Source organism: Coregonus clupeaformis, chromosome 17 (assembly GCF_020615455.1).
Source record: "Coregonus clupeaformis isolate EN_2021a chromosome 17, ASM2061545v1, whole genome shotgun sequence".
In the NCBI taxonomy this organism is placed as follows: Eukaryota; Metazoa; Chordata; class Actinopteri; order Salmoniformes; family Salmonidae; genus Coregonus; species Coregonus clupeaformis.
In genome coordinates, this window is record NC_059208.1 from 2,509,322 (window position 1) to 2,531,945 (window position 22,624).

General features: G+C 44.1%; 2 protein-coding genes across 6 annotated transcripts in view; one reads left to right on the forward strand and one right to left on the reverse strand.

Annotated features, from left to right (window-relative positions):
- The first annotated feature begins 363 nt into the window (after positions 1-363).
- Positions 364-6,358, forward strand: LOC121585415 (inactive serine protease 35-like). Its single transcript, XM_041901762.2, has 2 exons — positions 364-755; positions 3,856-6,358. Exon 2 carries the CDS (start codon positions 3,875-3,877, stop codon positions 5,162-5,164), a length of 1,290 nt encoding a protein of 429 aa, XP_041757696.2. The 5' UTR covers positions 364-755; positions 3,856-3,874; the 3' UTR covers positions 5,165-6,358.
- Positions 6,359-6,670: 312 nt separating this feature from the next.
- The window catches only part of LOC121562197 (clathrin coat assembly protein AP180), a 68,578-nt gene continuing 52,624 nt past the window's right edge, over positions 6,671-22,624 (reverse strand). For 3 of the 5 annotated variants that reach the window (XM_045226022.1, XM_045226019.1, XM_045226020.1), the window contains 17 exons: positions 21,050-21,126; positions 20,522-20,536; positions 19,763-19,945; positions 18,803-18,874; positions 17,469-17,705; positions 15,818-15,907; positions 15,271-15,351; positions 14,656-14,793; positions 13,878-13,952; positions 13,332-13,556; positions 12,015-12,212; positions 11,889-11,907; positions 11,621-11,714; positions 10,936-11,013; positions 10,694-10,807; positions 8,582-8,675; positions 6,671-8,366 (listed from right to left, as the gene is read on the reverse strand). In XM_045226022.1, coding sequence (XP_045081957.1) covers positions 8,595-8,675; positions 10,694-10,807; positions 10,936-11,013; positions 11,621-11,714; positions 11,889-11,907; positions 12,015-12,212; positions 13,332-13,556; positions 13,878-13,952; positions 14,656-14,793; positions 15,271-15,351; positions 15,818-15,907; positions 17,469-17,705; positions 18,803-18,874; positions 19,763-19,945; positions 20,522-20,536; positions 21,050-21,126 — 1,777 coding nt within the window. In that variant the 3' untranslated portion in view covers positions 6,671-8,366; positions 8,582-8,594. The remainder of the gene's footprint in view (positions 8,367-8,581; positions 8,676-10,693; positions 10,808-10,935; positions 11,014-11,620; positions 11,715-11,888; positions 11,908-12,014; positions 12,213-13,331; positions 13,557-13,877; positions 13,953-14,655; positions 14,794-15,270; positions 15,352-15,817; positions 15,908-17,468; positions 17,706-18,802; positions 18,875-19,762; positions 19,946-20,521; positions 20,537-21,049; positions 21,127-22,624) is intronic. The other 2 variants (XM_045226021.1, XM_045226023.1) reach the window with 2 other exon arrangements.

The window sequence follows — 22,624 nt, forward strand, 5'->3', positions numbered from 1 at the left end:
TGTGTGGACAGACGCACGTCCAAGTGAAGCACAACCTCCCTATAAAACTGAAAATGAGCATCCATTCAGTTGCTCTGCACCCCGTCGGACAGTTAGCTTCACTATTCTAGGCATGTTTTCGTGAATTATACTCTCTGTCACAGCATGGGTGCATACAGCGCAACGACTCCCCGCCAGTGTGTTTACCACTTCATCGAGCACATAGACAAAAGTGCAGCAGATGTGGAAGTTCAGACGGGCCACAATGAAAACAGTCTGCGATGGCCATCGTGGGCTCCCTGGAACTAATTCCAGTCCCCGGTCCAATGGAAGCTCCATTGAATAGAAATAGAATGACACTGCAATTGAATATTTATTTCATAGGGCGCAGCAGCATCTCATGAGCGCACCATCCCATTGACGACCATATAGGACTATTGGGTTGCATGGACTGAAAAACACTCATTCAATCCAGCCCTTTTAGATGAACCGGCTGGTCACTCCCATGTAGGCCTATGTAAAGAGCTTTGTCGCAAGTGAAAACATATTCAGACTTTTCTTCCCTCCTCCCTCTCTCAGCATCAAGTGCAGTCCGCACGGAGGGCTCTGGCTGCTGCGACTTTCCCTCAGCCTCTTTGGTGCAAATGCGATGAGGAGAAGGGAACTTTCGTCCACTGATAAGAAGACGTCTGAGATGCAATAGCAGTTTCTTTCTGGAAATAAAAAACAAACAATACATTGCGGATTTGTCATATCAATCAATCGAATGCAAGCAGGTATGGAGCTGCAGAGCCTTTTGTTTATTTTGTTGATGGAGCCAATTAGACAATGAGACTCTCACTTCATTATTTTCATAATACGGTTTTTGATCTATTTTCTTGATTTCTGGTGGTCTGGGTTAGCACTGGTGATATTGCTAAATTATATATTGATGGGAATTTTCATTATATTCTATTCATTACTTGCCTAATATTGTTTTGGATTATACTTTATATTTGTTTGCCATTCGTTAAAGTAAATGTTTTACTATCTAAGTAGTCATTGAGACAACAATATGGAATACGTGACAGTTAGCTTTTTACATGAAAATGTGGTAGGTTAATTAATTAACTAATTTTATTTTATTATTGTTTCGTTGTTAGGCTACAGTCTTCTATATATTTTTCCCCATGGAGTTCTTAAAAATAAAATATTTTTGATATAGTAGCATAAAACAATTATTTATAATGCACATCATTTATTTAACCTTGAGATTTGAAACCTATTTTGCGAGGTTATTAAGAATGTTTATATTAATAGCCAACTCATGGCTTTATTGATAACCATTTTCCATTTCCAAGATAGGTTGTGTGATAGTCTAAAGTTATTTGCAAAAACATATTTGCATCACAATTACTGAAGTTAGTGCTACTTTAGGACCAAGAGGACACCCTTGCTTGCAGTGATTTTTATTGTATCGACATTTTTCCACAAAGAGTTTAGAGGATATTTTCCCATAAAAAATCCGAATTATGAACAAAGAAATGAAGGAGCGCGCGAGAGAGATTGCACTCTAGCACCATCTTTTGGTGGCCCTGTGCGGGATTCTTTTGACCATGTGCTGGAGTGGAGGATGGCGTTTGAGAGATTATACTGTAATGGAAAACCGCTCAGTTAAATGCAGGCCATGTTTAACAGAAAATTATACTGGCAACATATCAGTTTCCACTCTATCCTCAATAATTTCACTTTTCTGTTGAATTTGCTATTTCTTGGTCTGGGAAAATGTGTCTGGTTGGCCAGAAACCTGGGTCAAATTCCTGACATCACATTTCTAATGCATTGAGTCATTCTAATGTCATTTTTTATATTCTACCTTGTTTCATTTAAGGTTAAGGTTGATTTGAAGATGTATGGTGTTGTGTACATGGCTTTCCCATCCACAGTTGAGTGATTTGATTTGTAGATGAAAACTGAGGCCATTGAGTCAGAATACTCATGTGTCATGACCTAACATTGACAGAACTGCATTAAGATTACATAACATGGCATAATACATGCTATTCTGGGATAGATCATGTGTGACCTTTGCCCTTACAGTAGACATACCACTTGTCTGAAACAGGCAGGGCATATGGTTTGCTACATGAGGTGGAAGAAGAATAACTTCGCGACCGGGAGACCCATGGGGCGGCGCACAATTGGCCCAGCGTCATCCAGGGTATGGGAGGGAAAGGCCGGCAGGGATGTAGCTCAGTTGGTAGAGCATGGCGTTTGCAACGCCAGGGTTGTGGGTTCGATTCCCACGGGGGGCCAGTATGAAATAAAATACAAAATACAAAAAAATAATGTATGCACTCACTAACTGTAAGTCGCTCTGGATAAGAGCGTCTGCTAAATGACTAAAATGTAAATGTAAATAATGCCAAACTGGCCTGGCCCCCTGTAGGTGATGCAACAGCATATCCTTTGATGGGATTATTTCCTACCATCCGTCTCCTTCATCCGTGCCACGCCTGGCGGCTTTTCATTTTCACACTGCCTAGCATCTAATTGAATGGGAATGCGAGGAAGACCCCTGGCCACCAACGCTCGCCCCTCCCTCACAGGCTCGGCCTCCAGCTGGAAGGCCAGATGTTAGCCAGCATGCCAAAGGCTATTTAGTGCACTACTGCACTACAGCACTACTGCTTAGGCCCCTTTATGAACTGCAATGTAGCTCAAATGACTTCCCCCCGTTCTATTCTCTGTATAGAATTGCGGTTGAGCTGCATCGACGCAGCTGCTGACAAAGTGCTATTTCTCTGCTCAGTAGTGAAGTGATGGTCTGTTGAATAAATAAAATGCCCTGAATTAACATTTCCTCCACAGCTGTCAGCCCCATCACACTTAGCGAGTTGCTCCCTCAGTTTGGCCACAGTCTAACTCTCCTCTTGTGTGATGTCATGTCGGCCTACGTCTTCAGATAGTGGGCTGAACGAAGCAGAGAGCAGCAATAGAGTCAGGGAGAAACCAGATATGGTCATTACTGATAGCTAAAGGCTAACCATGTGGCTAAGCTCCAAGCCACCATCTCAGTACAGTCAGAGCCCCGGGGATGGTCCTCTCCTCCTCCTCTCTTCCCCACTGGCCACAGCCGTCACTCAGCCTCAAGCTCCATAAATCTCCTCAACCACACAGCTCCTATGTCAACTAAATGAAATGCTATGATTTCTTGAGAGACTGTTGGTTATTCTATTGGTTATATTTAATCGTTTCCATATGAAGTTGCTGCTACCCCTTCTTTTTGTTGACATAAGCATTTTGAAGATGGTTGTGTCCATGAAAAACAGAAATAAACAACTGTGCTAGTAAACAAGGAGTTTGATGCTGGTATCTTGTGTCTTTTGTTAGCCACAGACACAGCCCACTTTTTTGACAGCTTTGCTTCGTCTCAGTGCTCTGAATTTGGGGCTGGATGTAATTTGGGGAAGGGGGGGATTTGACCTCATTTATCTTTGTCTGAGTCTGTTTCTATTCAGAGTCAGACCTATAAAAATACCCTCCAAATGAAATGCCATCCCATCCCAGATGAGAAGTTTGACCAACAACAGATGGATGCCTCAAACTGTAAATTGCCAACAGTGGTTTCTGTAATAACCACATGACATGTGTTTCAGTAGAAAGTTTTTACTAACCCATCTCAGATTTAGTTGCCTATACTGCTTGTGTGTGTGTTATGGGAGTAGAGCAGCAAGCACATGTTTGTCTCTTTCCGTCTATTCTATTCAGTAGAGACATGTGAAGCCATTTGAAAAGCCCTTCATGCATTTTGACAACGCATTGACAGCACACTGTATTAGCACCTCAGCGTTCTCCACCATCCCTTATAGTGTCTTTCTCTCCTCTCCCCTCCAGAGCCAGGCCCTTCTGTGCAATGGGCCCCGTACCCCTGTGTCTCCTGCTCTCAGTGACGTTGCTGGTCGTGGTGGTGGCTGTGGAAGCCCAGGAGGCCACAGGAGGAAATGATGAGTTTACCTGGCCGCAGTGGAAGGTGCCGCTGGTGAGGAACAGGAGGACGGTGGCCCTTAGCAGCCCCGGCTTCACGGCCAAACCTCAGGGAGAGCTGAACGGGACCTGTGGAATTGAGTGCCAGCGTCGCCTCCCCGACCCCTCTCTGGCTGACCTGGAGGAGTTCCTGTCCTATGAGACGGTGTACGAGAACGGAACGCGCACCCTGACCTCCGTGTCTGTGCAGAGCCTCAACGAGGTCAACGCATGGCCTGCTGGGAACACATCCTCTTCCTCCAAGTCACGCCGCAAACGGGAGGTCTACGGCACCGACACCCGCTTCAGCATCGCTGACAAGCAGTTCTCCACTAAGTACCCCTTCTCCACCTCCGTTAAGATCTCCACGGGCTGCTCTGGTGTCCTGTTATCCCCCAAACACGTCCTGACGGCCGCCCACTGCATCCACGACGGACAGGACTACGTGAGTGGAGCAAAGAAGCTACGCGTGGGCGTCCTCAAGGAGAAATCCCGGCGTGGGAAAGGAGGGAAGGGGAAGAGAGGACGGGGGAAAGGCAAGAGGAGGATAGGAGGAGAAGACAAGGAAGAGGAAGAGAAAGAAGAGAAAGATGGAGGGAAAGAGAGGAAAGGAGGGAAAGGGAAAGACAGAAAGAGCCGCAGTCGTCGCAGCGCAGAGGTCGAGAAGCCATCCTTCCGGTGGACCAGAGTGAAGCAGACCCAGGTCCCTAAAGGCTGGTTCAAAGGCGGGGCGTCGGACGGTGTGGCGGCTGACTACGACTATGCCGTGCTGGAGCTGAAGAAGGCCCAGAAGGTCAAGCACATGGACCTAGGCGTCATCCCCTCGGTCAAGAAGCTGCCCGCCGGCAGGATCCACTTCTCAGGCTTCGACGACGACCGGCCCGGCAACTTGGTGTACCGCTTCTGTTCGGTGTCGGAGGAGTCCAAAGACCTGCTGTATCAGTACTGCGACGCCAAGCCCGGCTCCAGCGGCTCCGGGGTCTACATCCGCCTAAAAGAGCCCGGCAAGAAGAAGTGGAAGAGGAAGATCATCGGTGTGTTCTCGGGCCACCAGTGGGTGGACGTCAACGGCAAAGGGGCGCAGCAGGATTACAACGTGGCGGTGAGGATAACGCCCCTCAAGTATGCCCAGATCTGTTACTGGATCCATGGGGACTCCAGCAAGTGCCGGGACGCCTGAGGGACACACAACATGCCACAACACTCCTCCACCCTTCATCACCAACGAACCAGGGGCCCGCCCGACTGAATCTCCTCTGTCTTCTTCTCTATTACCTCCTGTGCTTCCCACTGGCAACTGGCACAGATTGCCTCATGACAGCATTCATCGCACACAAGCGGCCATACAGACTCACTGTTGTTGATTACAGGAACTCGTCAACAGATCAAAGAGAACTATGGCTGTTCTGCCTCGTCTAATTTATTTAATTATTAAAAAGCAAACATTCTAGAAATTTATGAATATCATGATTATGATCCTACTAGGTCTGTGTTCATGCTTACGGGAATATTATGACTGATTTTTAGGTTTGACCAATTTTGATAACATTTTGTATATTCAGCTGTTTCAGGGGAGCGATGCTTGTTATTTCATATATTCCAGGCAGGCTTAATTAATGCAGAGACGTTAACATTTTCAAATGTGTTCCGTTTTCTAGCAAAAGGAGCAAGAAAGTTTGCATTGGCATTGGTGAACGACCCAGAAAAAAGCTACATTTTTTCGGAGAAATTAACATTCAAGTATATTAAGAGGTTATAACTATCTTTTTTCTAAATAATTTCTAAATAAAAATAAAAAATAAATAAAATAGTGCTGGTGTTTGAAATAATGTATATTTAGCTCTCTGAGTTTCCTGTAATGTCCCTTTTTGTAAAACTACCGTTTCTTATAAGATTATGTTTCTATGACTAAATAGGGAAATGTTCCAGAGGGATCCTACCGTACGTTCTTTTTTCACTCTAGCAGTGTGCCATGCACATAAATATAATGGTGCTTATCCAGAGACTTGGTGCTAATTTAATTCATATGAAATTGTACACTTTGGGGACACCTATCGGAATATATTTTTGATAGCCTAGTACTGTAACTATGTATTTAATGTGAGGCTACACAGTGGCTTTGATGTAACAGAGGTTGCAGATTAATAACGCTATTTCGATATTCAGTTTTCCATTAGATTCATGTAATTTGAAGGGTAGTGGTGACAACAAATGCCATAGTGTTATGTGATAACAATCATCATTCTAAAGTGTTCATGTTGATGAATCTTATTATGTGCCACAATTTATACGAGTTTGCCATTGATGATTACATTAAATTAATAACATTTCACCATGATTGAAAAAACAACAATTAAACCAAGATTACAACTTGTATGTGTATGTGTGTTTACCATGAGGAGAAGTGGTGTACTGTATGTATATATACCTGTAGCTAGAGTCATGTTCATTAGGCACCAAATGGAAGAAAACAAACTGAAACATGGAGGGACCACTTGGACTTGTCCAATAAGAAACAGTCATTTACATTTTAAAATGTTTTCAGTTGTGCGCCCTAATGAACACAACCCAGCTTACACCTATTGATGTCATTGCTATGTCATGACATTTAGTGCACCAGATTAAAAATACAATGCGCCCATGATCTGATCTATCAATATGAGAAAAATAAACAGTACATCATTAATGGGTTATTCTTTCCATCATTGAGTTTATTGCATCTCAAAGGGCTTACATGCACTGGGGAGGGGCATTGTAAATAATAATAATAATAATAATAAAATATTGAAAAAATTGAACTCAATAATGAAAAACAGTATGTTTTCCCATTTTTGTAATCCATATTGTTTCTCACAACAATTGTCAAAACAGTCTTGCAATGACACAACACAGTATCCGTTATATCTGGGGGGTGTACAGCACAGGACTGGTTTCACTGGTTCTAAACAGCTGCTCAACAGTGTCCTCTTCTGACTGGGTATACACAGGCTCTCCTCTCCGCCCATGTTACCATGTACAATATTACTGATTCTCTAACAAGGGGGGAGGAAACGGAACAGAAACATGTAGCAACATCTGGGGTGGGGGAATAGGGAGATAAGGATGTTTCTGTTTCTTCTCAAATACAAAAATAACACTACATATACAGTACCAACCGTGGTCTAGTCATAGTAATAATGATAATAAAGTACGAGCAATTATGAAAATCAAACAACAGACCACTGATGAGGACAGTGATAGGTCCATAGGGAGTGTGCAAGTGATACCAGGAAGTAGACTAACTGTACAGAACTTGTTTTAGTGGTTTAACAAAAGACTGTTCTCCTCTGTATTGAGATATGAGATACTGGCAAGATTTGGCTCCTGATATGCGCTGTTTGACCTTTATCTTGAATAGGAATAACTAAAATATAAACACATTTTCTCTGAAAATAAGCGGTAAGATATGATCTGTTGATAAAAAATATCCGACAGTGTTTTACAGCAGATTCACAAACAATGTCAACAGAGAGAGAAAGTACAAATAAAGCTGGACATGACACGCAAAATCTAAAAAAATGAATAGAAAAATAAGTGATGACTAAAAAAATGAATAAATATACTGAACATCATAAAAAAATCATTGGATGGTCATTTAGGATTCAGGAGCCCGTACATGTTTCTTATTCATATTAATCATATGTTCATATCATATTTGTTTCTAAATACGTTCAAAAGATGACGGAAATAAGATAATGGTCACATGACTTCTTACAATTTGATATCAGATTCACATCAATATGCTCTTCCACAGACATATAGAGTAGAGACAAAATCCTTAGAGATTTGCCAGTGAAATGAATATACACCAACGAAGAAGAACTTCTGCCAACGACACATTGCACGTTTCATCCAAAACTTACGGGCCTGCTTTGCTTACCCCTCTTATCCAATCAGGGTGAGGCAGGGTGGAAGCCCCTCCCCCTCTAGAGTGATCAGAAGGCCAGTGCACGGCCGAAGGTGGAGCTGAGGGCATCAAACAAACACGCATCCATCATTCAACTCAACACGCCAACACTACTGGAAAAAATTATCTAAATACATAAGCACATACGCCTTCAGCTTCTGCTCAGTTTTCTGGCTTGCTTTTATAGACCTTTTTTTTGTTGGTTTTGTGTGGTTTTGTTTAGACAAAGGGTTACATCTAGTTAAGCACACACTTGTTTTTTTCTCACTAAGGTTTCACTTTCACAGTTTGTGCTACAACATTACACAGGGGGCTGGGGTGGAGGAAGGGGGTCTTCTATGGGTGAGTAGCTGAGGAGGGTCTCTGGTGTCCCGGGATGTACAGAACGCCAGAATAGGACAGGCGGCCAGAGGGCCCAGCTCCAGAAAAACAAGAGCTGGAAGACAATAAGGAGAAGAACATACCCTAAAGTTTGACCACTGACACAAGACTAGCATTAGCCTGGTCCCAGATCTCTTTGTGCTGTATAACCAACTCTTAAAGTCATTGGCATGACAATGATCATAAGTTGTCAAAACCACACAAACAGATCTGAGACCAGGCAAGACTAGCATCACACCAAGATGACAGCTGAATGTCCTGAAGACATACCTGGGCTGGGGGATCACATTAAGTCCTTGAGGTTGAGGTCTGCCAGTGGGTCCTTGGGCTTTTTGCTCTGGGTGGCAGCAGGTCCTGGAGACAGCTGGAAAACAGAAAAACTAATTGAGTACCACTTCAAAAACATTGCCTTTAAAATATTTGTATTTTGCTCATTCAAGCCTCATAGCTTTCCTGATAGCAAGCCTGTGTTTACTTTGTAGAAAAGTGTTATGATGATGTTTTGCACTTTGATTTTGGTCATCAGGAGACTAAAAGCAATATATCTTTAAAAAATGAATGTTGACATGCATCATTTTATGGGACTGTATCAAAAGTGGACTAATGAAGAATATACAGTGGGGAAAAAAAGTATTTAGTCAGCCACCAATTGTGCAAGTTCTCCCACTTAAAAAGATGAGAGAGGCCTGTAATTTTCATCATAGGTACACGTCAACTATGACAGACAAAATGAGATTTTTTTTCTCCAGAAAATCACATTGTAGGATTTCTAATGAATCTATTTGCAAATTATGGTGGAAAATAAGTATTTGGTCAATAACAAAAGTTTCTCAATACTTTGTTATATACCCTTTGTTGGCAATGACACAGGTCAAACGTTTTCTGTAAGTCTTCACAAGGTTTTCACACACTGTTGCTGGTATTTTGGCCCATTCCTCCATGCAGATCTCCTCTAGAGCAGTGATGTTTTGGGGCTGTCGCTGGGCAACACAGACTTTCAACTCCCTCCAAAGATTTTCTATGGGGTTGAGATCTGGAGACTGGCTAGGCCACTCCAGGACCTTGAAATGCTTCTTACGAAGCCACTCCTTCGTTGCCCGGGCGGTGTGTTTGGGATCATTGTCATGCTGAAAGACCCAGCCACGTTTCATCTTCAATGCCCTTGCTGATGGAAGGAGGTTTTCACTCAAAATCTCACGATACATGGCCCCATTCATTATTTCCTTTACACGGATCAGTCGTCCTGGTCCCTTTGCAGAAAAAACAGCCCCAAAGCATGATGTTTCCACCCCCATGCTTCACAGTAGGTATGGTGTTCTTTGGATGCAACTCAGCATTCTTTGTCCTCCAAACACGACGAGTTGATTTTTTACCAAAAAAGTTATATTTTGGTTTCATCTGACCATATGACATTCTCCCAATCCTCTTCTGGATCATCCAAATGCACTCTAGCAAACTTCAGACGGGCCTGGACATGTACTGGCTTAAGCAGGGGGACACGTCTGGCACTGCAGGATTTGAGTCCCTGGCGGCGTAGTGTGTTACTGATGGTAGGCTTTGTTACTTAGGTCCCAGCTCTCTGCAGGTCATTCACTAGGTCCCCCGTGTGGTTCTGGGATTTTTGCTCACCGTTCTTGTGATCATTTTGACCCCACGGGGTGAGATCTTGCGTGGAGCCCCAGATCGAGGGAGATTATCAGTGGTCTTGTATGTCTTCCATTTCCTAATAATTGCTCCCACAGTTGATTTCTTCAAACCAAGCTGCTTACCTATTGCAGATTCAGTCTTCCCAGCCTGGTGCAGGTCTACAATTTTGTTTCTGGTGTCCTTTGACAGCTCTTTGGTCTTGGCCATAGTGGAGTTTGGAGTGTGACTGTTTGAGGTTGTGGACAGGTGTCTTTTATACTGATAACAAGTTCAAACAGGTGCCATTAATACAGGTAACGAGTGGAGGACAGAGGAGCCTCTTAAAGAAGAAGTTACAGGTCTGTGAAAGCCAGAAATCTTGCTTGTTTGTAGGTGACCAAATACTTATTTTCCACCATAATTTGCAAATAAATTCATTAAAAATCCTACAATTTTTTTTTCTCAATTTGTCTGTCATAGTTGACGTGTACCTATGATGAAAATTACAGGCCTCTCTCATCTTTTTAAGTGGGAGAACTTGCACAATTGGTGGCTGACTAAATACTTTTTCCCCCCACTGTATTAGTACATTTCCCCCTTTAAATAGGTTTATAACTGAAGGAGTAACAGGTGATTCTGTATACTTATGTGCACTCTCCTGTGTATGTGTTTGAGGGTGTGGAAAAAAAGTATCTGAGAATGAATATGAGTGTGTATCTGTGTGCGTGCGTTTGTGTGTGCATGTGTGTGCGTTACCGGTGCCCCTGGTGCTGCGGCTCCTGGCCGGGGTGGTCTCATGGGTTGACCCATCATTGGCTGTCCCATCATCATGGTAGGCATCATGGGAGCTCCAGATCCAGCTGCTGTGGCCTAGACAGAGATGGAAGGGGTTAATGGAATTGACCAATAACTACTTCCTGACTTGAATAAGAGCACTGAGCTCCTTTATATGTATAGCTGTCCATGTTGGTTTCTGGGCATCCAGTCCAGTATCTCACCATGCCAAAGCCAGGCTGTGCTCCCATGGGCGGAGGCATGGCTCCAGGGGCACCGGGGGCTCCAGGGGCGGGGCCACCCTAGAAACAGGAAGCCAAGACAAAAACAGTTCACAGCTCTATGACATAGAACATAATTTCCATTCCTGAACAATCCTTTCCCATTCAGGTCCACAGCTTATTTGCCATATTTAAAAAAATCTGCTCTCTCCAGGCTCTACAGAGGGTGGTGAAGACTGCCCAGTCCATCACTGGGGACTGACTCTCTTCACAGCTGCACCTAAGAGACTTTCACTCACCCACCCTTACACACACACCTCACACCTCACACTCACCCACACACGCACAAACCCGGGCACCATTGCTGCTACTATTTATTTGGATTCATCTAAGCTGCTCAACCATATCACTACTCACTCTAGCACATTTCATACTCTACACTGTACATTCTTATTGTGTATATATTTCTAAACATTACAATTTTTCTTATTTTTTGTACAACTTTTTATTACTTATTGTGTATTTTGTTTTTGTATAAATGTGTATTGTACTGTTGAGTAAGCATTTCACTGTACCATTTACAACCTGTATCCTGTGCACATGACCAATACAATTTGATTTGATTACAATTTTAAATGTCCCAATAACGGTCCTTTGCTAATATTGGGAGGCTTGTGGACGCTTTTACCATCATAGGTCCAGGGGCTCCCCAGCTGGGAGGGGCTACCTGGGGGGTCCAGTTAGATCCTCCTGTCAGCTTCTTCTCATTCCACTGATGATCCCTATAGGAGACACACAGGACACCAACGTTGTCATCAGCTAGCTGGAAGGTTTGGGAATACACACTAGATACAGCATGACTTTGATTGTTATTTAGGAAGCACACAAAGAAAAGAAGAACACGCACATGCACACACACACACGCAAGCACGCAAACAGATACATTCCGTACATACTTTTTCTGAATCCCCAGATCTGCAAGTGAAGAAAACGTAATTTCAGAACTCATTCTTAAACTGAAAAAAAAAAAAAGATAAAGTAATCAGAACCATCAAGACTGTCCAGGTGTGATCAACACATGCCTCCAATCAGGTTTGCGAGTGAGGAGTCCAAGTCGCCCCCGATGGATGGCCGTTTAATAGCTGGGGCGCCTGCCATGACACCCCCGACCGCGGGCGTCACCTTGGTACTCCCCCCACCACTGCCAGTGCTGCCCACACTGCCCCCAGTGGACTGGGGTGTTATGGCTGGCATCAGTAGGTCCCCTAATCCACCAAACACTTAGAGGGAAACGGCAGAAATAAGGGGAGAAAGATGTTAGAGACATACAGCATGGATTAAAACCTTTATAATCCCTAATCTTCACAAAGAGGGGGCAGATGTGACATCACCATACAATTAATCCCCACAACAATAGCATTCAGTACAGTACTCTGGTATGCACTGCATGCACCGATCAGGGCAGGAACAATATACACCTAATCTCTGTTAACCCAGAACAACAATCTTGTGTAATTTGGTACCTTTTATGTTTACGTAGTCTGTCCACGAGAGATTAATATATACCCACTGTAAGGCCATCACCACCACAGTATCTGAAACGTTCAAGTCTATAAATGTGTTTAAAATGTGGTTTTAGACCACCACAGTGCCAGCACTGCAGCTTCAAAGGGCACTATGTTGAATTGAGGGTAGAATCTGGCAAATGTTACACATGGGAGTAATACATACATTACATTGTCTCATACGTGAGACAAACATATTGAAACATGCAAAAAAGGGAATAGTCCTAAAGATGGGGAACGTGTCAAAACCGCTCATACTGCAAAGCACTAGGGGGAGAAATGCTTGTGAACTCACCAATTACGCAGTAGCAGCAAGCAATGACCCAGCAATGACAGAGCGAGAGAGAGGGGATGGCAGAAAGAGACAAGGGCAGAGTGGGCGAGAGGGGGGGATTGAAGGGGTGGGCAAAGAAAGGATATGAGGAGAAAAATGTGGAAAGGTAGTATGACAGAGAGAGAACAGAGAGAATGTGAGGAGGGAGGGAGAGGGAGACCAACATAGAGAAAGAAGGAGTTGAAATAGGATGGGGGGCACAGTAGTAAGCATCGGCATGTGCGCATGTGAGACGAGAGAGAGAGAGATATGAGAGAGAGAGAGAGAGAGAGAGAGAGAGAGAGAGAGAGAGAGAGAGAGAGAGAGAGAGAGAGAGAGAGAGAGAGAGAGAGAGAGAGAAGCAGTGTTGAGGAATTAAACCATCAGCAGTGGTGACTGTTGAGTCCTCAGCGTTATGTAATAGGGACAGTGGCGGTGAAGCGTGGCAGCGTCAGTCATGCATGCAGAACACACACACACTTCCCTCAGGTTATACACATGGAGCAGACAGTGTCCCCTACCTGATGCATCAAAGCCACCAGAGGGTGCTGCTGCGGCCGGCGCTGTATCTGCAGCTGCTGGGATGGCGGGCATTAGTGGGGGCAGGGAGCCGAGGGTGTCGAAGCCGCCCTCTAGCAAGTCATTCTGGGCTGAGACAGGAGCCAGGGTAGGGGCGAGGGCCGGGGCCAGAGCGGGGGCCAGAGGAGCAGGGGCCGCCGTGGGAGCCAGGCTAGGAGACATCAGTCCTGGAAGTGGGGAACCATTGGAATGAGAGTATTATATACGATGATAATGATTTTTCGTTTCCATTGATTACATTTACATTGATTGAAGTTACGTTGTGTCATGGTACTCAATATTAACATACTGTATGTGCGGTATGAATCACAAATGGCAGATGGATGTCTTAGAGCAGGGGCTCCCAACCCTTCTACTACAGTCCTGCAGGCTTTTACTACAACCATAATCTAGCTCACTTTATTCTACCAATTAGCTGCTCACTGGGACATTGATTCTGGTGTGTTACAACTGGGTTAAAGCAAAAGTGTGTGTGTGTGTGTGCGTACCACCCAACAGATCATCTCCTGGTCCCCCGGGGGCAGCGGGCGTAGCGTCCAACAGAGCAGGACTACTGAATGTGTCTATAGAGCGACAGCATGAGGGTAGAGAAGAGTAAGTCAGCCAGGAAGGGAGGGGGAGGCACACAGGAAGTGAGACAGGTCTCACTGTACAGTAAACACACGCACACGCACGCAAGCACACGCACACCTCTAAGTACCATGCAATTGCAAGAGTGTAGAATTTCCGTCCCAACCTGTGTATGAACTCAAAACTCTCTGCACACCAAAACAACGGAACTCAAGAAGCCTTAATACCACTGACCCAGAAAATCCAAAGGCGTTTCTTGGTGCGGGCGACAGTACTTGTAGGTTTCAGGGCGGGTGATTTCACTGCACAATAACTGCTACTAACGCATACACAGCTAACTAGCAAGCAATGCTACATTGGCTACATAATCCAAACCAGTTGCAGAGAAAAACTTCTGGGATATTCTGCTACACCAAACATATCATACTATCTCTCTCCTAGATCTAGACTTATCTGGGGTCTATTACCCTGGCTACGAAGATACTTACACATGAACATCTCTCCACACACAAATATCCTTCACACCTAATAGCTATATCTAACAATGGAGAAATAGCAACAAAAAAACACTGCAAGGAAAGTACACAAGTCGAATAGATTAATAGAGTTTGGAAAAGGTCAGATGTTCCTCAGCATGAGTCAAATCAACCCATGAAGGTTTACAGGAAGTGGTGGATTTCGTGGTACAGTACGCACCCAGCAGGTCAATGACAGGTGCAGGTGCAGGCGGCTCAGGTTTGGGAGGAGAAACCGTTGCAGGGGCAGGTGCTGGAGCCGGGGCTTGAGCTGGAGCTGGAGCCACAGCTGGTGCTGGAGCCATAGCAGAGAATGCATCTACAGAATGAGAGAGAGAGTAGAGTATTGCACCACACTTTGAAAAAACGGCATTATATATATATATATATATATACTGTAAATATGTTTATACATCCTTACTATGCATAATTGTTCTGTTTTTGCTGTTTACAGTGTACATAATGGTATGTGGATTTGTGTAAATTCTTCATCTATATATTCTGTCTGTATATTCTGTTTATTGTGGCAGCACAATTTCACCAGGTCAAATTCCTGGTACATGTAAATGTCCTTGGCAAATAAAGGTGATTCTGTTTCTTCTGAATACACAAAAATACAAAGTTCCAGTCACTGGCTGAAGAGATACATTGATTGACAGGTTGACAGGGAAGTGAATTACCAAGCCTGTACTACTGCATGCTGTAGTCATGCAGGCAGAGTTGGAGATACAGGAAGTAGACCCATAGGTGATCATGAAGTGAGGTCAGCTAAGAGTGGGCAGATAGTGTAACTCACCAGTCACACCAGACAAGAGGTCTTCATCAGCATTGGCCTCGGGAGGCAAAGGAGAGGGCCCGCGAGAGATAGTAGGGAGATCTTCCAGGGAAACGCCAGAGGAAGGATGTCGAGGAAGTAGGAAGAGTGAAGTAGAAGAGCACAGAGGAGCATTAGCATAACAGAGAGAGTGGAAGCAGTGGTAGGAGTTATTGTTATTAAGCCATTGGGTCCAGGGTTGGGGTCAATTCGAAGTCAGTCAATACAGGAAGTAAAATTTAATTCAGATTTAATAATTGAAAATAAATTAAATTACTTCTGAATAAACTGAAAAGAAGAAGCTATTTGTTTCAAACAATTTGACACATTTTGAATGTTAAATTCAAAATCACTTCCTGAATTGACTGACTTCAATTCAAATTGACCCAATCCTGGATTGGGTGCACGCACAAGTCGCATACCACTATGGGGACAAACCAAGACGTGTGGTAAAACAGATGGTTGAAGAGGAAGGACAGAAGAGATGAAGAAGAGGTTCCACAAAAAGAAAGCAATCAACATCCTGTACCTGCCCCAAATAGGTCTACGCTAGGAGTAACAGCAGCATCAGCTTTTCCTGCGGTAGGGCTTTTCTCAGGCATTGAATCAAACATAGAATCTATAAACAAGGACACACAGTTACATTCAGTTTACAATCTATACAGCATGAGGGAAAGGGAGAAAAGCAACAAAAAAAAAGCATCTAAAGATGTATCGTAACGCTTCATTATAACTTTCATGAATAAGCATTGCATTACTTTATAATTGCTTATTCATGAAAGTTGTTACAAAGTGTTACCGATTCATCTTTTATTTTTAAACTAATTATTGCAAATGAAGGAACAGATTAACTAAAATCAGGTGAAAGATAAAATGAAGATTTGCTATCTACAACCTTGGTCAGAAGTTGGAGGTGAAGAAAGCAAAGGTTGTCATGCAGGCACACTGCAGCTAGAGGGACCATAAAAACTTGGTCGAGTTCAGTAAGGCACACCGTATCAAACACCTTTGCAACGGAAAATGAAAATGTGTGTTCTTATTGAACACGTTCAGGTAATAGCTCTGAGTTTCACTCCTTTTCAAATACTTTTCTCCCTACTAAACACAACCCTGCTCACTTCCCTCTAAATTTGACTGACTATAATGGTTCATGCTAAAGGCTGGGTTGAAATCACAACATGTTGAGCCACCCCTATGAATGTAAACAGTTGACAGGCCAATATCTGGTGCTGACAGATTACTTAATCAATGCCTCTGGAGGCCAATACAACTAATGGCCTCACAAAGATTTACTGACAACTGAAAAGGTTTGTTTGGTAACGGCCTGCAGGTATAATGCTTCATAACCTGTTATAAGCATGTCTGAGGCTTTATAATGTCTAATAATAAGCCCTATAATATGTTTTGTCTCTTATTTCAACTGACTCAAACTGGCTGTTATTTAGTCACGATCATTATGAAATGATTATAAGACATGTGGCGCAGCGGTCTAAGGCACTGCATCTTAGTGTTTGAGGCGTCACTACAGACTCCCTGGTTCGATTCCAGGCTGTATCACAACCGGCCGTGATTGGGAGTCCCATAGGGCGGCGCACAATTGGCCCAGCGTCGTCCGGGTTTGGCCGGTGTAGGCCGTCATTGTAAATAAGAATTTGTTCTTAACTGATTTGCCTAGTTAAATAAAGGTTAAAAAAAAAAAAAATAATATATATATATATATATATATATATGTATAAGGGGCTCATTGTCATGAATGCTCATGACATCTCACAATACACGACAACGGCATCATGATGCATTATATTTGCCGGTTTTAAGTAAAGTGTTACTGTTAGTTTCAATAGTTGTAGTATACCATTAGAAGGCATCCACTTTTGAGATTTGTGTATTTACTTGTCTGCACAGGAATGATGCAGAGAATAACCATCATCTGATAGATCCATATACTGTACCCATCATCATATCCATTTAATTTCTGATTTACAGGTGTGGTCAAAATGTGTGATTCACTCAATGCCTATGACTTAAATCAAAATAATCATATGAATAATAAAAGAAACAAACATAGCCATAATTACGAAAACAAATCTAAAATGTAGGGAAGTTACTGTATCATCACCACCATCATCATCGTCATAATGCAGAGCAATGCAGTGTGCAAAGTAGAATGTGAACTTTACCACCAAAGAGGTCTAGAGTGGGGATGGCAGGGGCGGGGGCAGCTGCAGACTCAGTGGTGGTGGTAGTGGAGGGAGCCGGGGCGGCAGCAGGGGGCTCGATGAGGTCGACAATGATGGGTACTGCGCTAGAGGTGGGGCTGGCTGTTTCTGGGGCAGCCAGCGTGTTATCGAACTTCATAGCAAAGAAGTCCATCTCTGGAGCCATGTTCGCACTACCCTCCGATGGAGCGAAGGGGTCTTCAGGAGGAGGGAGGAAGGGGGGGTATGGGGTTTAAGGGATATGACCAGAGAGGGGAGGAGGGGAAGAGAGTAAAGGGAGTTGAGAGTTTGTTAAAACAACAAACACTGTAAAAGGCATATTATTGTGAGTCTAGAGGAGCTTCCATATTGAGGGTTAGGGGGAAGTAAAGAAAATAAACAAATTAAAGGCAAGGTCACCATTAACCTTATACTACAGCCGCAGGTTAGAATACTCACTGTCTCACACTCAGACTCATTAAAGGGAATGGGCTACAGCTGGCTTTGGCTCAAAGTTAAAGGCTCTGTCTATGGTTACATTAGAACTAGTAGATACACATGGAAGCAGAATCATACCAAAACAAATTGAAATAATAACATTTTGGCATGAATCTGCTTCCACACTGATAAGCTCTGTCTACATAGAATTCAAATACTATGATAAAGGCGCAGAATAAAGTTAATGTAGAACATTTTTCATAATTCAACGTCAAACTCTCCTACTATTCTATGCCATAAGACCAAAGCTCCATAAACATACAGTAAAGGAGCCATGTGAATTACACACACTGTGCTTTTGGACTTCTACAGTCACAGCAGTCGATTAATACTTACACATTCAGGCCAAAGAGAGAAACAAAACAGGGTAAATAAAGATGGTCAGTTAGTATGATTAGTAAGTGGCATCATTTATATGAAATATAAACAATTCTAGGATTTTGGCGAAATTTATACAACTGTGTTTTACTCGAGTATTCATCACCAGGTGAATATTACGAGGTGAGAGAAGCAGGGGGACTGTTCTGAAGCAGGACTGAGTGGCGGAGGTTAGAGAGGGGGGCCGAGGCTTTGGCCACCAATAGTGGGGTTAGGGTCGGGACGGTAGGCCCCAATGCAACGTGTCAGATGATTTACTACTGTCCCATATAGTAGCAGAAGAAGCTTGGCGCTACCCAAGCTTCAGGAACTCACACACACACACTCTTGCACAAACACACACACGTGTGTTGGAAGAGTGCACACACGTACAAGCATATGCTCACTTACAAACACGCGTGCGCACACACACACACACTGAGCAGTGTTTTATCACCCACCAGATCCGGCACATGCATCAGCAGCAGGCGCCCTGCTGGGCGGGCCGTCACCTGGGGAGGGTGCAAACGCGTCTGGGGTACCGGACATGAGAGGAGGGGACAGTGGACACAAACCACAACACAACACCCAGAGAAAAACAGGGGGAGGCAGGAGAAAGAGAGATGAGGAGGTAAATAAAGAACAGGAGTATAGAGAGAATGAGAAAAACAGAAAGATGAGAGATCAGCTTTAGGAGAAAACAGAGAACACAAGATGTATTGCTGAAATTGCTGATCTTATTAGTATCATATGGATTGGGCCTGCATAAAGCTGCATTTAGTGTGCACAATGTTTGTACACGCTGGGAAAGTGAAGAGATAATATGATGCTGTCATAAGCTTGTACTGTGTGACAGGAAATGCCAAGCTCAGCGATGGGCAAAGCAACGTCTCTCTTTGACAGAGGCTGTTTTCCATGGAAAAGAGGACCACACTTTGCTATAACATTTTGATATGGGATTTAATTCTGTATATCTACTATTAGAAATGTGAGCGACAAGAGGAGATACGTAGAGTATATGGGTTACAGTTTCTACTGTTCTCCATACAGTGCAGAGCAGAAATTTCATCACCTGCTTGCTGTCTTGGATAAATCATTGATTGATTGATGTAGTACCCAAATAATGAATAATCAGTCAAGCTAATTATTGTTTAGCGAGATGGAACATTTGGAAATGATTGTCCTTATTAGATGTCAGTAACTATGCCAGTTTAATTCTGCACAAATACAGAATATCATGAACAGGATATTTTTGTTAAGGTGGATGCAGAGTAAATACTGAAACTGGTAAATGTGAGAATGTGAGAATCAGGTGGTGTAACTACATGTGAGCATGTCAGAGGTTGTTCCTAACAAGCAGACAACTGCTGTGTAGTCTAGTCTGCCATGATGATCTCTCCCAGGAGGCTGACCCCACTGACCTCCGAACAGATCCATGTCTGAGGCGGAGGCGGGCACGGGCAGCCCCACCACGGGGGCCGCAGAGGGCGCGGCGGGGCCATCCGTATGGGCCGCCGTGGGCGTGGCAGCCGGGGTGGCGGCAGCATCAGCAGCAGCAGCGGCAGGCTCAGAGGCACTAGTAGGATCAGCGGGGGTATCTAAGCCTACACCCCCCCATCCATCCCCACCCAAGGCCATCCCCAATCACAACAGGATAGAGGAACAGGGGGAATATAACAGGGAGAGAGAAGTAGAGCGATTGTATTGAGAAACAGAATATAAGCGTAAGATATGTCAAAGAGACCAGTGGTAACAGAAAAGTGTTGGAGAGGAGTATGTTACACATTGAGAGGCATTGTTAGAGATCACAGAGCAAGAATGCTGATCCTCTCAGATCCTAGGTCTACAGCTGGAGTCATGCACTGAAAGCACAGTGAGCCACAGGTACAATGGTTGCGTTCCAGGCCGACTACATTGCAGTACATCATTTTATCAACCTATGGTTGTGTGAAACGTCATTGACTGCGCAGTAGGTATCAGATTGCTATATCACATGATGTGGTTAGCTGATATGTTAAAAACCTATCCAGGCGTTGTAAGATCTAGCAGGCGTCTGCAATGCAGTCAGCCTGGAACGTGGCCAAAGCCTCCGGATAGGTGTTCAATCCTAACTTCAGGTGTAAATCCTAGCAGTTGCCATGCTCTGCTGTGGATGGGAGCAGTGTAAAGAATGTACTCACCGCCACCAAGTAGATCTGTACAAGACAATGAAAGAGATAGAGAGAGAGAGAGCAAAGAGAAGACGTGATTACATACAGATAATATAAACACAGAAACGCCTATCAGGGTCGATAACTCACTACCATAACACGTGACTACTGTACTTCTGATGTTTGATCTGCCACCTTGAAAATGACAAAACACTCCAAGGGAAAATGATGACACATGAGAATACAGTTTAATATGAGTAAGAGGCCCTTAATGCGTTTTCAATCTGCAGAGGGGCCAGGTTTGAATATCGGCCAATATCAGCCCTTCCCTTGAGTAAGGATGGAGAGGAGGATGTAGGTAGAAAGCATGACAAACAGCAGGATCGTATTCATTAGGCACCAAACGGAAGAAAACTAAATGAAACAGGGAGGGACGTCCTGGGCCTGTCCAATGAGAAACACTCATTTTAATTTCCCATTACAACATGTTTAAAAATAATAATCTGTTGTGAGCCATAATGAATGCGACCCAGGTATTAAAGGTTTTAAAAGCCTCACCTCCCCATGAAGAGACAGAGGCTGCTGGTCCACCTGCTGATGGGGAGGCTGACAATGGGTCCAAGTCTAGCAGAGCACTGCAGATAGGGGGGGGGAGACAGAGAGAGATAAACACAGAGAGAGAGAGAGAGAGAGAGAGAGAGAGAGAGAAAAGAGACAAGAGACAGAATGAAGAAGAGGGAGTGGAGAACGAGAAATAAGAATAGAGGGAAAAACAGAATGAGAAAAGGATTAAATTGAGATTGGAGATTGAAGACTGTAGATTGCAGTGGTGGAAAAAGTACCCAATTGTCATACTTGAGTCAAAGTAAAGATACCTTAATAGAAAATGAACTCAGTAAAATACTACTTGAGTAAAAGTCTAAAAGTATTTGGTTTTAAATATACTTAAGTATCAAAAGTAAAAGTATAAATCACTTCAAAGTTCACCATTTTCTTGTTTTTTTATTTATTTACTGATAGCCAGGGGCACACTCCAACACTCATTCCGATCTCCTCTGCATTATTGTAGCCATCTGCTACAGCCTGTCAACTATGCCTCTGCCTATCCCTGTTCTCTCCTCTCCGCACAGGCTACACAAACGCCTCACACCGCGTGGCTGCTGCCTCTCTAACCTGGTGGTCCCTGCACGCACCACACACCTGGAGTTCCAGGTCTCAGGCAGCCTCTGGAACTGCCGTTCTGCTGCCAACAAGGCTGACTTCATCCCAGCCTATGCTACCCTCCAGTCCCTCGACTTCCTGGCGCTGACGGAAACATGGATTACCACTGAAAACACTGCTACTCCTACTGCTCTCTCCTCGTCTGACCATGTGTTCTCGCATACCCCGAGAAAATCTGGTCAGAGGGGGTGGTGGCACAGGAATCCTCATCTCTCCCAAGTGGTCATTCTCAATTTTTCCCCCTAACCCATCTGTCTATCTCCTCATTTGAATTCCATGCTGTCACAGTCACTAGCCCATTTAAGCTTAATATCCTTGTCATCTATCGCCCTCCAGGTTCCCTTGGAGAGTTCATCAATGAGCTTGACGCCTTGATAAGTTCCTTTCCTGAGGATGGCTCACCCCTCACAGTTTTGGGGGATTTCAACCTCCCTACGTCTACATTTGACTCATTTCTCTCTGCCTCCTTCTTTCCACTCCTCTCCTCTTTTGACCTCACCCTCTCACCGTCCCCCCTACTCACAAGGCAGGCAATACGCTTGACCTCATCTTTACTAGATGCTGCTCTTCTACTAATCTCACTGCAACTCCCCTCCATGTCTCCGACCACTACTTTGTATCCTTTTCTCTCTCGCTCTCCTCCAACACTACTCACTCTGCCCCTACACAGATGGTAATGCGCCGCCGCAACCTTCGCTCTCTCTCTCCCACTACTCTCTCCTCTTCCATCCTATCATCTCTTCCCTCTGCTCAATCCTTCTCCCTCCAATCTCCTGATTCTGCCTCCTCAACCCTCCTCTCCTCCCTTTCTGCATCCTTTGACTCCCTGTGTCCCCCTATCCTCCCGGCCGGCTCGGTCCTCCCCTCCAGCTCCGTGGCTTGATGACTCATTGCGAGCTCACAGAACAGAGC

Bases quoted from the DNA above. Each gene is read 5' to 3' on its own strand.
- LOC121585415 (XM_041901762.2), top strand. From the start codon at position 3,875: ATGGGCCCCGTACCCCTGTGTCTCCTGCTCTCAGTGACGTTGCTGGTC.